Source organism: Pieris rapae, chromosome 6 (assembly GCF_905147795.1).
Source record: "Pieris rapae chromosome 6, ilPieRapa1.1, whole genome shotgun sequence".
Classification (NCBI taxonomy): Eukaryota; Metazoa; Arthropoda; class Insecta; order Lepidoptera; family Pieridae; genus Pieris; species Pieris rapae.
Window position 1 is genome coordinate 10,933,815 of NC_059514.1, and position 18,351 is coordinate 10,952,165.

The window sequence follows — 18,351 nt, forward strand, 5'->3', positions numbered from 1 at the left end:
AGTATAGTAAGTAGTAAAGACTAGTCAATCATCGATTTATTTTAAATTTTTTCTTGTGAATAGTTCCCTCATTGGAAACGGATACCTAAAACACTCACTTCCAATTACAAGGATACAAGTCTCCATATTCCATCGCGCCACGTTCAAAATAGTTAGCAACGATCACTGCTCGTCATTCTTTCATTTTCGAACGCCGAAACTACAGTATCTGTTTAAAAAAACCACTCAAACGTGGTTTAAAACCTAAATCAATCATAATACTTTGTTATGGTATGAGTAATATAAAACAATTATTTGAATTTTGTTTCGATGAAGTTGAATCTCGCGATGAATGGCAGTAAACAGAGACAAACACTTGCGATTTCAATGAGCTGATAATTGTGTCTACACACGCGATCATCACGACGCATTATAATCACTACCCACACTCAATCCGTAAAGCGATTTACACATTTGACGAATTTTTGTCAATTTAAAACAATATACAATAAATGTATTTAAGTAATAGTATTTTAGTCTGTATTATCAGTTTGCGCTGAGTACACAATTAAAACCAAAGCAATGAAAAGCTGAGAGGTATAATAGGCTGACGTACCATAAAATATCTACTACATTATCTACGCAAATGTATGTTCGTCCGATTTGAAGGAGCCGAGAATGAAGCGTATCGTTGGATTAGTTTGTTTCATGAATTATATGATACTTCCACGAGTGTCGGGATCTGTAATAAAATATATTGTAAAAACATTAATATAGCATACAAATCGTAGCTCAAATCTAGCATTTGTCACAAGCAGGTCTTTTGAGTGGTCGCTCAATTGATTTCTTAATCCGACTCGCTGCCGCGAGAAAGCATGGCGATCCCGGACGTATTTGTACAAAAAATTTAACGAACTGAAAGGCCGCTGACGTATTTTCCACGTCTTAAAAATAATATTTTTCATGAAGGGAATAGTGAATTAGTCTATTCATCTTGTTTAAACCAACTAATATAATATAAAAAAGATAAGTATAAGTTAACAATTAACATATCTATATTAACGTATAGATCGTGATAAAATACTTAGTTCTTTAGCTAAAAGGTATAAATAAAAGCTTCTCAAGTAACGGCTAACTTGCAACTGTAACACGAAACGTTTTATTAACACAATTTCAAGCAAACCTCACTTGCACGCTTATCTTTTTATCTTCTCGTCATAGGCTAAGCTCTGACAAATCTTTTGAAGGAAATGCTTGTTCCACTAAAAGGTACAGTTATTAATATCCTGTTATGAGTGACTAGTGTCAGCATGTGTAACACAAACAAACGACTTCCGACGAAAAATTGGTGAACCCGCTTTTATGCTCAATGTAAATACTATTTTGTCAGGCTTTAAATGGTTGTTATTTTTATAAAATGTTTCAGAATGTTTGATTTTATTTTAAACACAACACAATATATGACATTTTTTTAACAATTTTTTTTGTCATAAATTGTTTTAGGCTTTATTTGGGATAAAATAAACTACTAAGAAGGAAATAAATAACTAAACTGTTTTAATTTACACACACATTTTATTACTTATTATAGTATGTATGAGACAATTTTAATGAAAACTATCAGAAACGTCGCCCAACCATCGCATTTGGGATCGTCCTAAGTGCAGCTTGACTCACGGTCATTTCCTGTGACTCGTTTTGTCCATCTTCTTTCTAGACCTGATGTCTAGCCCAAAATGGCTCAGGCTCAGACAAAGTGGCTCAGGTATTTGCCGTTTAGGTTTAGATAAGCGTTTTCCCACTTTAGTTTACTCATTTTTGAGTAAACGGTTACCAGCTGTCTTCGTAATTACCGAAAAGAGATATTGGTTTTATCCTTTGGAGGATACGGAATATTAATAATCTCTGGTGTCTAAATATTGAATTAAGTGCTTAGTAAGTTACACACGGTTGAAGAACTGTCAGAGTATGACGAGGCTTAAAAGACAGACCGCCTGGATCGATAGTGTGCTTTATGTTGTAGTATCGTAAATTTTGCCTTATTATTACAACAGGCGCTACCACCGACGTAAATTACAAATATTTATATATTTATATTGTACATATAAAAGACATTAAATCTTTATTTTATCCCTGTAGAATAAAAAGTGAATGAAAACAAATTTTGTAATCCCTATATGAAAAGCCGAGGTAAACACTCTCGGTACTCTTTTAAAATAGAAATTCATCATACAAAATGGCAAACAATACTTATTTCAAAACAAATATCGCAAATTATTTAGAAATAGCCTGCCTAGTACACTAGTCCCAGGATCTTTTAACAACTAGATTATCGTTAACTTTATCGTAACCTAAAAAGGGTTTAAAAAGGGGTTATTTTTTTCACAGTATTTTTTATACATTTTTTTTAATTTATTACAAGGCAGAGATGAAAGATTATCACAAAAATAATTATCTCGTTTGTTCCCAGTAAAACATTTTGCGTATGTATTTTAAGTTTAATTCTAGTAAACTTATCACAATTTTTGTATACATACGTAATATTTTCATAAATATATTGCGAGGGAAATATAAGTGTATTAATTTCCTTGAAGTTATCTCTCAGAGATTCAATAAAGTTTTAATTATAGATTACACGAATAGCCTTCTTCTTCAGTATGAAAATAGATTCGACATCAGCAGCATGACCCCATAATAATAAGCCATACGTCATTAAGCTGTGAAAGTAACTAAAATAAACAAGTATAGCTGTATCGAAATCAGTGAGTGAGCAAATCTTTTTAATTGAGTAAGCTACAGAACTAAGTCTTTTTGCCAATCCATTAATATGAGGAGACCGGAGAAATGTTGAATCTATGGTGATTCCAAGAAGTACAGTTGTATCCTCCAGATTTAATTCCTCATCATTTATTAAGTCTGGAATCCATAACCCTTGCATTTTTTGCACAAAATTTAATTTTAGCTGTAAGTTTTTTTGATTAACAATCGAAGAGAGAGCAATTTTTTGAGAGCAATGTAAACAATTTCACATTGTCAAAATTATGCTTTGCACTTTGTGTTCCAAATTGTATGCTAATGATATTAAAACTAACTTCAGTTTTATAATATGACTGACACGATACAGGTGTTGTTGCATTTTTACCATTGATATTTTGCCAGAGAATTTTTCTGTATTTTTACCTGTAAAAAATTGGAAACAATCAAATTGACTGTTTTACTAATAACTGTTTTTTTAACTAGGGGTAAAATAGGCGTGTAAACAAAACACCTTGAATTATATGTGCTCATTGCCAAGCACAGATCAGTCTAGAAAAAAAAGTTATAATCAATAATCGTAGTTTCACATGTAACCTTGAACTAAAACTGATCTAATTTCAAATAATTTAGGTTTAACTTTGAGAATATATTCCTCAAGAATAAGTAGTGAGCTTAAAAATGTTGACTAATTAGTTACCTACTATATGCTGACAGGTAGTAACCAGAAAACGTTGAAATCTAAATTCAAGTAACAATTTCGTACAAAAAATACGCATAGAAATGTACAAACATAGAGAAATGTCTCGAGCTGAATGGGAAGGGCGGGAGCAGTCAACCGCAACGGGCCTTAGGCAACGACGTTGTGCACAAAAGTGCGCGCAAGTTGTCCCGCGCTGCACTAGCTCGGCGTCATGCCGCGGATGCCGCTACTTTTGCTGGTGATCGCCGCCGCGCGGGCCGCCAATGTTTTCCTCATCGCAGATACTGCGAACCAAACGCGAGCTATATCGGAGGCTCTCAACGAGACGATCTTACACGCGACCTACACAGACCTCGGTGCATCTAACGACACGTTAACTGATGGGGATCATGAGCCGGTCGTACGGAAAAAACGAACATTCAGCGACATCGTGTTCCGCGGTCTAGCAGATGTACTTGGCTATAACGTAGCCCGTAAGCCACCCCAAGCTTTTCAGTTTCCGCCACCTCTTGCGCCTATCCCAGGAATAGACTCACCTGCACAAGCAGGGCCTGCACCAGCACCGACGGCGCCTCCAGCGCCACCATGTGCATCTCCTCGGGCTGCGGCACCTCCACCCTGTCGAGCGCGACCACCACCGGCTCAACCAAAAGCACCGCCACCCTGTGCAAAGCCTCGAGCCGCAGTACCACGTCCCAAGCCTACTAAACCACCAGCACTCCCACCCCCTTGTGGAACACCTAAAGCTAACCCCACTACACCAGCCCCATGTTCTCCTGCCCCACAACCAAAAGCTGACTCCAATCTAGAAACGATCAATACAAACTTTCGCCTCAACTTTAACTTTAACCGAGCACAAGCGACGCCCTCTCCCGTCGGCGAAGAAGTAGGTGTTGCAGACGAAGATGTATTGTCAGAGCAGACTCCCGCCAATCCCATTGTCATCCAACCCCGTGCAGCTAAACTGCCTCCACCCGCCCCCAGAAATCCACGGGTTTACGTAGATGCTTTTGTACTTCGAGATGGCGTTGCCCAAAGAGTACACACTGTAGATGCGCAAAACATTAACAGAGCACAAGCTGCAGATGATGACTATCTTTTTTATGTGGATGACGAGCCTACTACTCAGCAGGGTCGTCAAGACTCATACGACGACTACGAAGATGTTCAGGATTCTAGCGATCGTTCAAGTGCTCTACGTGATGTTGGAAAGGCAGTAGACCAGTTTTGGATGCAAAAACCAAAATCAAATCAGAAATTATCCGCGAATGACTACAGAAGAGTTCATTTTGGCGACCGCGACGTAGGTAACCGACCTATAAATGATAGTGACGATTATTTACCAAAACCAAAACGAAATAGATCAAAACCGAAACGCATTACTACACCTACAGATAATGACTTAGAAGAAGAGAGTGAAGTGACCACAACGACTCAAAATCCACGACGAAAACTGAAGCCACGAGTGTTGCCGCCTACAGAACATAACCCCAACCAGATTGATACGATAACAGTACGGGTTCCACCGATCTATAAAGAAAAACGTCCTAAAAAACTACATAGAGAAATACCCGAGAAACCGGATCGTGATGACAACGATTTTGAAGAATCTCCTCGAGAATATGAGGAAGATGCTGAGAGTGAACAGAGCATTCAGATAGATCAAACTGAGGCGCCAAAACGCAAACGACGACGAAAGAAATCCAGGCGAGTGAGATCGACTTACAATAAAGAGTACAGTGCGGGAGACTACGACTATTATGGCAAACAAATTCCTATTTCGGAAGAGGAGGAACACTTTAAAACGTTGACAGTGCCCCCTCCTACCAGAGATGCGGATGTAGCACGCTTAGAGGACGCTGAAGACGAAGGTCATTTTCTTGATGACCATGAGCGGCTTCGTGAGGATTCTGAACGCATTAATGAAAAGAAACCAAGCGGAAAAGATGAGGATGAAAGTGAGAGATCTGATGATTCCGAGAGATCTGATGACAACGAACGGTCTGATGATGAATCGGAACGGGCAGGGGAAACTGAGCGTGCCGATGAAAGTGAAAAGACGGACAAGTTGAGCCCTAATGCGCGAGTCCGAGAGACAGGGTACAACAACATGTACGTAAGGGCCCACAACGTTCGAGTAGACCGACCGCGACCTCACAAAGCGCGCCGAAGCACCACTCTGTAATTCAAACCCGCCATAAGCAGTTTTATTTATTAACTCTTCTTAAAGTAGTACAATGAGTGTTCCCTAAAACACAAATGCCTTGTGATCTAGTGAATAGAAATGTTATTGTTATTCTTATTACTTTTATATTTAGATAGAGAAATGTAGTTAAGTTTCTTAATAAATTTTACCAAATCGATTTCATTATTTGCATTTGCGAGGCATCGACCTGACCGCTGGAGCGTGAAATTTGATTTGTACAAGGCGACGACTGAGCGATAAGGCGGTCAAGGCCGTGCGAGATGAAATAGAAATCACCCGTCGGGAATATACCGAATAATGAACAGTAACAATCAGCACACAACCATTTTCCTTTTCATTAGAATTCAGAAAATCTCCAACACCTTCCACAGCGCTGTACAACATATAGCCGCATTGTTTGTAAAATTATGTCTTTAACAAACACACGTAACTGTAATAAATCCAAATTATCAATGCAGTTTATTCTTTCGGTACATACAAACAGGCAACGCAGGCTGATAAGTAATCAATGAAACCAACGCAGAAATGTGTCTGCGCGTTACTTGTTCATACATTACGGGACTTCATACTATCGAGACTACCACTAATTCACGCTTAATAAGGTACTTTAGAGTATAGCCAATTGACTTGTTGTATTTTTACGAATTCGTACCTTATACTTCGAAGCCGCAGGCACGTAGTAGAATACCCTTTAGTGGCATTCGATTCTATGTTTATGTAATAAGCCGTCTATAAAGATAACGTGCGTATCCCTAAAGAGCTAGGGGCGCTTAGTTACAGGAACGTTTTTAAAGTCAATGTTGGTCGTAATTAGTCGTAGGTACATATTTTAGTACAATACATCTTATCTATATATTGTTAAGAAATTGTTTGAAGGTCGTGTCGTTACATGTAACTCACAAATAACAAGCAAAGGCTTTGTTTTAGGGGGCTTTGTATAAGGGCATAATCCTGATGACTATTTGACTTTCACTTGTTTCTTATTGGTACTATGGTACCGCCATAAACATTAAGTTACCTAACCTTACATGCTATACAGAGATGACGAGCAAAGGCATGGCGTACCAGTGAAAGTGCTCGCCATTTGGTAACGCCATGCATTTTGATGTCCTGCAAACACAGGGACGAACTCGACTCTCACTTCCAAAGAAAATTATATTCTTAGATTGGAGAGAGTGATTCTATCTCTCTATATAGAGAAAGAAGAAATTATTAATTAACAATTTTTATTGAAATGTGTAAAATATTGTATGACAAACTACAACTGAGATGGATCGCTTATTCGTAACATAACGTGGAAAAGTCAGCCCGTTTATGTTTGCACGTATGTTATGTATGTTAGCGGTAATCCGATCTTTGATTAAATTTGTGTGAAAATTACTATGACCCCGCGACTGAAACAAAATTTCACTGACTAGACACTAGACTGTTTCGCCTTCAATATTTTAATTGAATAAGGATGTGTTATTGATCAGATTTTTTGAGGTTATTTAGAGTTTCGCACGATATTATAAAAAAATCAACAGAGATAAGACATCCCTTCCACCGACTTCGCAGATGTCGAGTTTACAATTGGCTTATAGATCAATGACTTCGTTTCGTTGAAGTTGTCCCACACATAATTGCCTAATAACTATTTCAATAATATTAATTATTTAATTAGGTATGTACAATGCACATATAGACCAACAAGGCTGTGTCCTATCCCCGACCCTGTTTATTCTGCATATCATTTACATGTTGCAACTGAGCCACACTCATTGCTATGCGGACGTCAGCACTACTCTTTAAACTAGCCGGGGCCGGGCATTTCTCGGGTAGATTTCGATGAGTACTGGAACAAACTTGTGTCTGAAGTCGAAACTCTGCTACGTGGAGTAGACTTAATCTAGTCCAATTTAACTCCAAGCTAAAAACCTTTGTCGCTACTCCTCTATTCGATGACACTCGCCTTAAAGCCTCAGCTAGTATCGGGATACTGGGCGTTGATATATCGAATGATGTTCAGTTTCGCGGTCATTTCAAAGGGAAGTAATTTCTAAGTTATCCTGTAAGAAGCTTTGTGTGCTCAGCGAGGCGAGACTTCACCCCGGGCCTCCACTTGCAACAAGTGTAAAGCACAAAGTCGGCCCCACATGGAGTACTGTTCTCACCCCTGGGCCAGAGCTCGCCAGTACCAGCTCCTTCCGCTTGACCGTATTCAACGAAGAGCGATTCGAATCGTCGACGACCAGTCACTTTCCGAAGGGCTTGATCCATTGGCAAAATAAGTTAATTTCTCTTACACGTTTTATTCGATCGCACCTTTTGAATCCCACCCTGTCAGTATTGGATCAATTTTCTCTATTACGTATGTTATAGATTTGTATGCGTCCACGCACCCCTGTTACACGAATGACGACAACTGCTACGCGCGTTGACTTCTTAATTCCGTGATAACTAAAATGAACCTTCCCTTATTGTAACAAAGTCTAGTTTACTGTAAATTAGTTTCGGATGCAGTATTTAGGAAACGAAAGCCGCGAAGCGATGCTGGCTCGTCCAGTGAAAATAGGACGATTGTTACATACTAATCGGTATTATTTTAAGTTATAAGTATGGGTGGTGGCTCGACATGTAATCCGTTGCTAGGAGACAGTTACGCCGATCGGTCGGCGGCCGATCACCATGAAACTATTCACTGTGAGTATTTCACCGGGATGCAGTGCTCTTAGTGCAGTGCCTATTGCTTACATATGTCTCGGGATTATGTGTGTTTGTGTGTAGTTGGTAGTGAAGTGTTAAGTGTTAAGTGATAAATCTAGTTTATTGTGAAATAGATATATAAATAATATTTCACACAAAACAGTGATATAAAAAAAACAATTTTATCTGCCGTATTCATTAGGACTATACATCAAAGTTCATCTTTCGCTTAAATTATATAAAGGTTGCGACACTTAACAATGCTCAAATTAATGTTTGACTGTGGATAATACGTTCATGGCCACTTAAAACTTTTTAAAGTACCTAGTTAAAATATAAATATATATACTTATATTGAATTCAGAAAAACATTCAAATTATTATCTTTTTGTATCAAGCAAAATAAAACGCCTAAAACGAAATCCAGGCAACTTGGGGTACGCGATAACCAATTAATAATAAATGCGATGAACGATAAATTAAACCGATTTAGTTATCGTGACTACGCACCATAGGAAGTTAATACAATTGTTAAATTTAGGTGAGATACAAGCTAACATAACTGTGACTCATATGTGAAAACATTTCAGATCGCAGTCGTGCTGTGTATTGCCAGCAACGTCGTCGCAGATGTCGCACACGTTAAGGCTGCCAAAGCAAAGCTGATCAATCATCTGGCGGGCAACGGAAAATATCACAAAAGAGGCATACTTTCACACGTGCCTCCCTTCAAGTTGGGGCATGATATACCCCTCGTTACTCACTCCGTAGTCAAGCCACTAGTTGTGAATTACCCACCCACAGCAACCATTGCGTCAGTTAAAGTGCCCTTAACAAATCCCCTGATTCCTCGGTATCCGGTAGGTGTAGGACACAAGGTGACGGGGCTACCACATCCACATTATGCACTACGGTTTCCTCACACCAAATATTACGTGAAACCCGATCATCATTTTCACCATCACCACCATCATGTAGAACCTAAGCCTGTGGTACCCGTGGTGCCAGCCCCAGTAGCTCCGGTGAGCCCTGTCGTGCACACGGCCCCTGTTGCACATCCTCTCCCCACTGCTGTCCTGCCAGCTCCACCTGCGCCAATTGCTCCACCACCGCTGGTGTTTCCTCAAACACTTAAACCTCTTCTTTCTGCAGCTTCAATACCTCTAACTGTGTCCGCGCTTCCTCGTCCAGTATTTCCCCTACAACAGCAGTACGTTATCCGTCCAGGTGCTGCAGTTCAATCGTCATACTTTGCCACTTATCCCCGATATCCGTTAATTAACAGTTACCAAGCTCCATTATTTCCGGCGCCTGCGATTTCTGCAATTCCTGAAATCCCAGCTATACCTACTGCACCTTCAGTTCATCAAGTAGTTCAATCACAAAGTCCGCATTTTCACGTTGTACCTCAAGCTTATCCCCAAGAAAGCCCTGCAGAACAACAAAATCCTAACGTCGTGTACGAACAGACGCCTACTCTGATTTATAATAGTCATGACGTCCCACATCCCGCCGTTCACGTTCACCCAACCCAAGAAACATTGCTACATCCAACATTTAACATTCAACCTACCCAATCTATCTCTCATTCCCCTGTACCTTTGCAACCAACCCAGCCTTCAGTACCGGTTGAACATGATGGTTGGTCTCCAGTTCTATCCAACCCTGAAACTTCACATCACGATGTGGTAGCGCAAGCTCATCAATTTGTACAGGAACAAGGGACACAAGTGTACGAGCAGCATGATTTCCAGAATCAGATTCACCAGCACATCCAACAACAGATTGAACAAGCCCAATACGAGCAAAGTTTGCACAACCAACATCACCTACAGCAGGAATATGGACTGCCTCAGATCCATGACTACGCCCAACCAAACGCAAACCAAGGACAAGATTTCATACAGCAGGCCCACGATTTTTCCCATCATGGTCATGACTTACATCAGCAAGGTCATGATTTGACCCAGCATGGATATGATTTTTCTCAGCAAGGTTACGATTTTTCCCAGGCAGGTCATGATTTCGCACAACAAGGACATGACTTTCAACAAGGCGAAGAGATCGGACAGCATCCCAGACCTGAGTACGGTGTGCCTCAGCCGGAAGGGCGCAGCGGAGACGATGACACTCAGCAGTACCACAACCATATACCTCTGTCTCTTCAACCACCTATCGACAGGCCGTTAGATCACTTTCAGTAATAAGTCTAGGTCTCTAGATATCGCATGAAATTGAGTGTCTCAACGGTGGCGATGTCGAAGAGTCATTTGTTTATAGCATTTAACTTATATGTAAGTGGTTCTATCTCGTCACTACCTCGTCGAAAGCATGTGATATTGGAACATTTTTGAGCATTTGAGATTACAGCGATTTTATACAAAGAAGGAACAGAGTTTGTACAAAGAAACATATATATAGCGTAACGGATAGTTAAGAGATTAAGTTTTTTGTTTTTGCGAGACTAAAATATTGCCTTTTTATTTCTATAAAATATTAATTTAGCCCTAAGTATATTTATTGTGAAATAAATAAATAATGTTAACAAATAGTATATTTTTTGTTGACAACATAGAACATACATAGAACTGAAACAAAAACCTTCCTTCCCATACGAACAAAGTAATCAATCTCAAATTATGGTATTTACCTGATTAGTATACTTATTTAATAGCCAGTTCATTTTAAAGCCATTAACATACAATTAATTATGGTTAAATGAGTTGGTCTTTAAATACTTTCACTTGATAAAAGTATGGATGTGTTAAGACTGCTGTGACAATTGTAATTATAATCATTATTATTATTATTATCATGTGTGCAATGCATAGTTTATACATTACAAGTGAAACGTTATTAGCGAGAACTTTAGTTAGACGCGCTAAACTCGATCATCACATAGCGACCACTGTAACAATCTCAAAGCGAGTGCTCGAATGTTTAACTGTGCCATGGGCGTTTCGCACCAGTCTTGTTGTAAGAATTTTGAAAGTCCTCCGCGAGCTAGAGCGGGAGCACAATCTTCTGGACACCTGCTACGTGAGGCCAGTAGATCACCCTCGGTGTCGTAACGGGTCTTATACCTTTCGTGAGCTGTGGCAACTGCCGTTGGAGCTTGAATGGATCTGTGGCGAATGCGGGAACATGCTGTATGACATCGATTCCGATAGAGATCACACCCGCCTTTAGCACAGTTACGCGTTTCTGCTTTTCGTACTGTAATTACGAGTTAAACTACGTAGAAGAGATCCGCATCAATAACATATAACCAACATTACTCAAAACTGTAAGAATTATGAAGTCTATAAAAAAAGAAAAATAAAGTTCTTATCGATAAAGTTAATGTTTGAATAATTTGTTAAAGTTATCGACTCCTAGACGTCCTCAACTTTTATGAGAAATGCCCGTGTTACATAAAAATTAAGTCTTTGTGGTAAGTGTAACTTACTGCTAAACTTATATGGTACTAATTTTATTAAGATTGCTTGTAAAATTTCACAGTACTGACTAAGGTAGTTGTTAAAATAAATTTATTCATTCAAGTACAAATATAAACCTCAACAGAAAATATGTTACATTGATTCTAAATTGACATTTACTACCAGTTCGCAAGTCAAGTATAAGAATAGAGCGGGCAAGAAGAACTGGCAAGAAACTCTTCATCACTTTTTTTAATCGTATATATTTAAACTGGAGCAAATCAATCCAAAAAATTAAGACCATTTAAATAATCATCAAATTTATAAAAAGGTTTATTTATTAATTTACGTTTAACGAGAGTATTGAATATTTTCAGTGATGAGTTTGTAATTTCATTTGGGAGTTTGTTGTAAAATCGAATACAATTTTCATATAAGACGTGGTTTATCTTCTGGATCTAGTTTGCCTTACGCTTAGATTTGTCTTCTTCCGTATTGGAGAAAGGTGGTGATTTACTGGTGGTAAATACACAAAATGTTATCAATTCCCAAGAGCTGTAACTAGTGCAGTAGTAGTAGTAGTAGGCAACCGAGTTCCGAAAGACTTACGAATTATAATTATGTACTTTTAACGTATGTAACGTTGACAAATTATAGTTCACCGGTATTTAGGTGATTGAGTAATCCCCATGAAATCAGAAAGTCTAGATCAGTGACCGCTGAGATAATTCAGTTAGAGGGGTTGTGAGGGCGCGTATATAAGTCTAGAGGGCCGCCGCCGCAAACACTGCACCTGCATTCTGCAACATTTGCTGAGTTACAAATACTAAACTTTAACATGAAGGCTATCGTGAGTAAAATTTTATTCTAAAATCTGTGATGACTAAATAACTCGTTCACTCTTGAACAGAACAAAGTACATACATAAAAGTGAAATTTATTTTTTATATGATATAATTTTTTTTTTAATTTTTCTAATATCCACATTTTCATTATTAGATATAGAATAAATATTCATACATCCAATTACTATTGACTTTAGCCTGTCGTCGGTTGTTCAATAAATAAATTAGCAAAGGGAAGCTTAAGCATCATCTGTACCATCATCAGTGCCAAGAGGCTAGCTATGGGCGAATTTATATGAGTTTGTAAAAAGGATAGCATGTTTGAAAACCTTCTTGAATTTAACTATCCTATTTTGCAGGTGATCGTTCTCTTGTTAGCCGCCGTAGCGGTCTTCGGCGCTGAGGAGAAGAAAGAGAAGCGTGGACTGCTAGGGCTGGGTTATGGCGGACATGGTCTGGGACTTTACGGAGGTCACGGTTTAGGTCTCTACGGAGGCCATGGATTAGGCCTGTATGGAGGACACGCCATCGCCGCTTCGCCCATCGTCAGCCATAGCGTCGCCATTCCCGCACCCATAATCAGTCATGGAATAGCTGCTCCAGTGTTGGACCATGGATTCTACGGCCATGGATTGGGCGCTCCCTTACTGGGATTAGGTCACGGGTGGCATTAGGGCCTAAACCCCTCGACAACCTCGCACCGGCGAGTCTTCATTAGAGTATTCCAGTGCCAAATTAGTTTTGTGTGAGAAATGAATAAATTATAACATTGTGAACATGAACTGTCATTTCTTTTTTAGATGTCTCAAGTTTAGTTTTTTAATAGAATCAATACCCGGTGTATCAGGCTTTACATAATCACTAAGAGCAATACAAAAGGCTAATCATAGTTAAATTATTTTAATACTATTTTCATTGAAGTTGTAACACAAAAGACTTATTCAAATTTCTAATTAGTGGTATAAATCCAGTGGTATAAAGTAGTGTAAAAATAGTGCGTATTTGTAACATGTAAATGAATGTGAAACAAGGCGTTCGGCCGACGCGCGCATGGCCTATGTTTCACAAGAGGAAGTAAACATTTAGCTGTTTGCGACACCTTCCGTTCCTTACATATCCTATAATCTTTTTGTAAGGTTTAATAAATTTACTGAGCAAGTTTATAAAATACTCTTTTGGTGAATGAGACTAGTTCATAATTGTAGTTCTAGTAATGTTGCCATAAAAGTAGTTGTCAGTGTGTTGGTTAACCAAACAGCTTCCTGCGCTACATATTATACAAATTTATTGCGTAGTAGTTATACGCAACACTTTATACGTTAGGCCCTAAATTGCAAAATAAGCTGTTATTAGATTTAACATAGGTTAACTGTAAAATTTGTTCAATACATTTCCTTGCAGTCGTTATGTATAGTATTAAATTTTAAAGTATATCAAATACCTACCCTTGCTTAAAGATTTGTGTGGATGTAAATATTTAATGAACGGCTATTGAATAAAAAATCGGCTGTTGACTTGGATATCAAATAATTCGGATCTTTAACCCTGAAACCTTTAACTTGGTTCCTTGACTTAAAGTACATAATGGTTCTAGCAGATCACATTATTGCCACATATTATAAATGATTAAATATATAAAACAGAGCCAAAGTAAAGGAACTTTTACCCATAATATTATATGATCACTGCATAAACAGAACTTGCAATACCTTCGCACAGACGCGGACTAATTAAATAGCAAAAATTTATATAAATTTTCCAACAAAGATAACTTAAGAAAAGTTAAATTCTAAAAATATATTCATATATGTATTTATATAAATGATGCCTTAAGTAAATATTAATTTGTATATACATATTGCTAACGTAAATCAATATTTAAAAAAAAATAACCTTAAAATATTTTATTACTACTTCTTCCTCAGGCAAGGTTCCGAAGATACTGGCAGCTTTCCCACTTTGAATAGCTAGACTAATTATTTGTACGAGGTAGCTGGCGGCTCTTTGATCTATTATAATGTCGACTAACTTCTAAATCTATGTTGTTGCGGAAATTATTACAGTTTTACAAAATTAATAATAATAATCATAATATATAAATTGGTTTATCATGAGCAACAGTAAAGTCATTATGTGTTTTTTTCACATAACATTTATCATAAGTGTTTGAGACTCGACGATTATGGAATGTCGTTAGTCGGTCATTAAACTTACAAAACCGCGAAATCGGTATAAATTTCCTATCGCAAAAACCTTATTGGTAATAAAATCGAATATACCACAAAACAACATATTTTATTTATCCTTTAAATTAAAAGTTCACATTTTGTAGACAAATTGAATAAAAAGGGTTTTATGTATGCTTAAAGTATGTAAATATAATTTATCCATAGAGATTTAATTTATTTTAATATTCTTTATTATTCAAGATGTCAAATGGAACATGGTGTAATGGTTGCAGCTCCTTACAAACATTGTGTAAAAAAATAACTTGGCGATTAAAAAGAGTGGCGGAGAGTTTATTGCCAGTTCTTCTCTTCCGTTCTACGCCCTTGATTTGAGAACTGGCAGTAAATGTAAAATTAGAATCATTTTATATTTCTTTTCTTTTTTTGACGTTCATAAGTGTACATTATGTTACCTATAGGAATTAATTATTTTTGACTTTGACTTTGAGATAACACAATTTTAACCTTTAACCTTTCGACTCCCAGACATTGGGTTCCGTGAGCCTCTTCACAGGATGTGGATTGTGGATACTTTGAATTCTGCCATAAATATAGACCCCTTTTAGGCACTCCTCTACTGCTTCATTTCATAATATTTTAAAACTATTAATATCCTACGAGTTGTATCTTTCTTATTTATTATAGTTACTTACTATATATATGTTTGTAATCCTAATTTATAAATTTTGTGCTGTTATGTTTTGTTTTGCTTTGTTGTCAGTTTTTATCAGATAAACTTTTTGTGGATATGTCCAATGTATTTATGACATGTTTTACTTTTATTTTTTTTATTGTTTAGAGATGTATCTGTTTAGGTTCCTTAATAAGTAAATAAATATAAACTTTAATGATAAATACCATTATTAGCCCATATGGTCATGGCTCGCCACGTAGCCAAACAGAAAGCTTACGAAAAGATCGACGTGACTTTGACGTGGTCTTTGTTCGAAAAACCCTTAATTCTGAGAAAACGTTCATTATGAAATTCCTACATAATATGTACTACTGCTTTATTCATATTTTATTTTTTATTATCAATTGCATGTAGGCCATTCAGATTAGAGTATACCCTAACACATCTGTAGAAATTGAATATAAAAATCAAAATAACATTATAAATATAAAACAGAAATTATAATTAATAATGAGAAAATCATCTCAGAGTGTAGTGGTGTACAAAGTATTTCATGTTAAAGTAATTGTAATTTTAGTTCACAAAAAATACATTCCTTCTGTAATACTGCTGTTATGAAGGCATTGTGTATTATATTTGTTTTCGTATATATAATACAAAATACCTCGTGTATTTGTTTTTTTCATTACAGCAGTCTTAGGGCATAGTCTTCAGCCATGGTATACCCAACATTATTGTTCCTTTTGGTAGTCCCTTAACTGAACAATAATGTAATATAATCTTTATAAATAAAACAATCAGTTCAGGTCTTGAAAATTTTAGTTTTTTCATTGCTAAAGCTAAATTTATAACCCAAAAACCTCCACTACGCCAGAGGTCATTAACCCTTAGGTTTATACGTGTAAATAATATTTGTCTAATTAAATCTTATATAAAATATTCCAAACTTGTTATAACTCGTTTCCTTAAAATGTATATATTTTTATAAGCTCTATCTCTATATATATAAGTAGCTAAGAGTCCTCACCTCATTATCTTCGGTCAGGTCAAACGGTTAGCGTCGACACTTTATCACTTGGCAAAATGAAATTTGCGGTAAGTTGCTAATAGATGTTCATAAGGCAATATTTTTCTCTACTTTTAATTTTTACATCTACATCTACATAAATTTAAACCAATTTTGTTAAAATATAAATAAATATATTCAAATTATGCAATACATGTAGGATATTGTAAAATTGTTAAGAAACATGAAATCTTTAGATTGCTATCTTTGCGCTGTACACGGCGGTGGTGGCGGCGTCGCCCGCGCGCTCCAAACGCCACTACGAACCAGGTCTACTGCAGTCTACCTCTCTTCAGAGCAGCTCGCTGCAGCAGACGCAGTATGAATCCACGTCACTAGAACAAAAGACCTACCAGCCACAGCATCAACAATACAATGTACAGCCTACTCCCACGGTAAGAATATTTTTACTCATTACTAAAAATCGCGAAACACGTTTTGCAAAAAATTATTCATTCTTCACCTAAGCCTTTTAAAACATCTACATTCATACACTTGTAGGTCCAGTTTTAACATCTCGTTTGCATATAAATTACTTAGATGTATTGGAAATACCAACGGGTAAATAAGATTTATTTTTCTCTTAATAACAAAAATATTTCTAGGCCGGTTTGATACCTAGTTCATTTGCTAAAACGCTTGAAGCGTCTGACTCAAGCACTATTTATGAGATTTTCAGAGAGACAAAAAGAAAGAAGAGACATATTTTTTACAATGATCATAAGAGAACTTATTTAATTATTTTACAGTGGCAAGCGCCTCCTGTGATACCCCTGAACCAGAATAAAGTATACTCGAGACCCCAATACGCGGTTCAAGAGCCAATTTACACCGAGCAGTTGCCTGCAGTACAAAACATTCAATATACACAACAATACAGACCTATCCAGCTATACAATTCAGAGCAACAGTACAGTCCCATTCAACAATACACTTCCAGTAATCAGTACAGTTCGCCACAACAGTACACCCCCACTCGGCAGTACTCCTCTGTTCAACAATACACTCCCACACACCAGTACACCCCTGTCCAACAGCACACTCCCATACGGCAGTACACACATGTTCAACAATACGCTCCCACACAGCAGTACACACCTGTCCAACAGCCCATTCAGCTGTACAGGCCCGTCCAAGAATACAGACAGGTGCAGCCCATCCAGAGTTATGTTCCTCACAATTATGGAAGCTACCAACGTGTGGAGCCCTGGTGCTAAATCTTTTTAAGCCGATATTGTATTTAGATTGTAATGAAAATAATGTACTACTATAATCGAATGTATAAGAATGAAAAATAAATTAGAGTGTACCTCCTGTATTGTTTCGATTTATAGTAGAACCCAACGCACTTATAATCAATACCACAGAAGACCTCGTAAATCGAACTACAACTTCGATAAGCAGTTTTCTACATTGATTGTTATTTTAAAGTAAACAACATTTTTAGATTCCTTCAGACCACGCAGGTCTAACAACTTAAATACGCACAGACTATTAGAATAACTGATAAGAAATGGTCAATGCTTGAGAATAATATGAGGTTAGTCAGTAGCATCTCAGTATTTGAATGGGATTCTGACCACCTCATCGCACTGGATGAACGTCAAAAAAAATAAATATTGAATGAATTTAATTTTACATTTACTGCCAGTTCTCAAATCAAGGGCGTAGAACGGAAGAGAAGAACGGGCAATAAACTCTCCGCCACTCTTTTTAATCGCCAAGTTTTTTTTACACAATGTTTGTAAGGAGCTGCAACCACTACACCATGTTGGTCGTCCCTCGTAAAATATATCTAAAGATGGATGAGCGTCAGACATATTAATGTAATA

At 37.3% G+C, this 18,351-nt stretch overlaps 4 protein-coding genes across 4 annotated transcripts; all 4 read left to right on the forward strand.

Moving 5' to 3' along the window:
* Nucleotides 1-3,647: 3,647 nt before the first annotated feature.
* On the forward strand, nucleotides 3,648-5,621 carry LOC110991634 (nucleolar protein dao-5-like). Its single transcript, XM_022257078.2, has one exon. The coding sequence runs from the start codon at nucleotides 3,648-3,650 to the stop codon at nucleotides 5,619-5,621; it is 1,974 nt and encodes a 657-aa protein (XP_022112770.2).
* Nucleotides 5,622-8,245: 2,624 nt separating this feature from the next.
* Nucleotides 8,246-10,857, forward strand: LOC110991690 (proline-rich extensin-like protein EPR1). The gene is made up of 2 exons (XM_022257155.2): nucleotides 8,246-8,324; nucleotides 8,918-10,857. The coding sequence occupies exons 1-2, from the start codon at nucleotides 8,310-8,312 to the stop codon at nucleotides 10,529-10,531; spliced, it is 1,629 nt and encodes a 542-aa protein (XP_022112847.2). The 5' UTR covers nucleotides 8,246-8,309; the 3' UTR covers nucleotides 10,532-10,857.
* Nucleotides 10,858-12,516: 1,659 nt separating this feature from the next.
* On the forward strand, nucleotides 12,517-13,366 carry LOC110991683 (neuropeptide-like protein 28). Its single transcript, XM_022257147.2, has 2 exons — nucleotides 12,517-12,596; nucleotides 12,951-13,366. Exons 1-2 carry the CDS (start codon nucleotides 12,585-12,587, stop codon nucleotides 13,263-13,265), a joined length of 327 nt encoding a protein of 108 aa, XP_022112839.1. The 5' UTR covers nucleotides 12,517-12,584; the 3' UTR covers nucleotides 13,266-13,366.
* Nucleotides 13,367-16,471: 3,105 nt separating this feature from the next.
* Nucleotides 16,472-17,833, forward strand: LOC110991670. Its single transcript, XM_022257132.2, has 3 exons — nucleotides 16,472-16,548; nucleotides 16,717-16,914; nucleotides 17,269-17,833. Exons 1-3 carry the CDS (start codon nucleotides 16,537-16,539, stop codon nucleotides 17,734-17,736), a joined length of 678 nt encoding a protein of 225 aa, XP_022112824.2. The 5' UTR covers nucleotides 16,472-16,536; the 3' UTR covers nucleotides 17,737-17,833.
* Nucleotides 17,834-18,351: the final 518 nt, after the last annotated feature.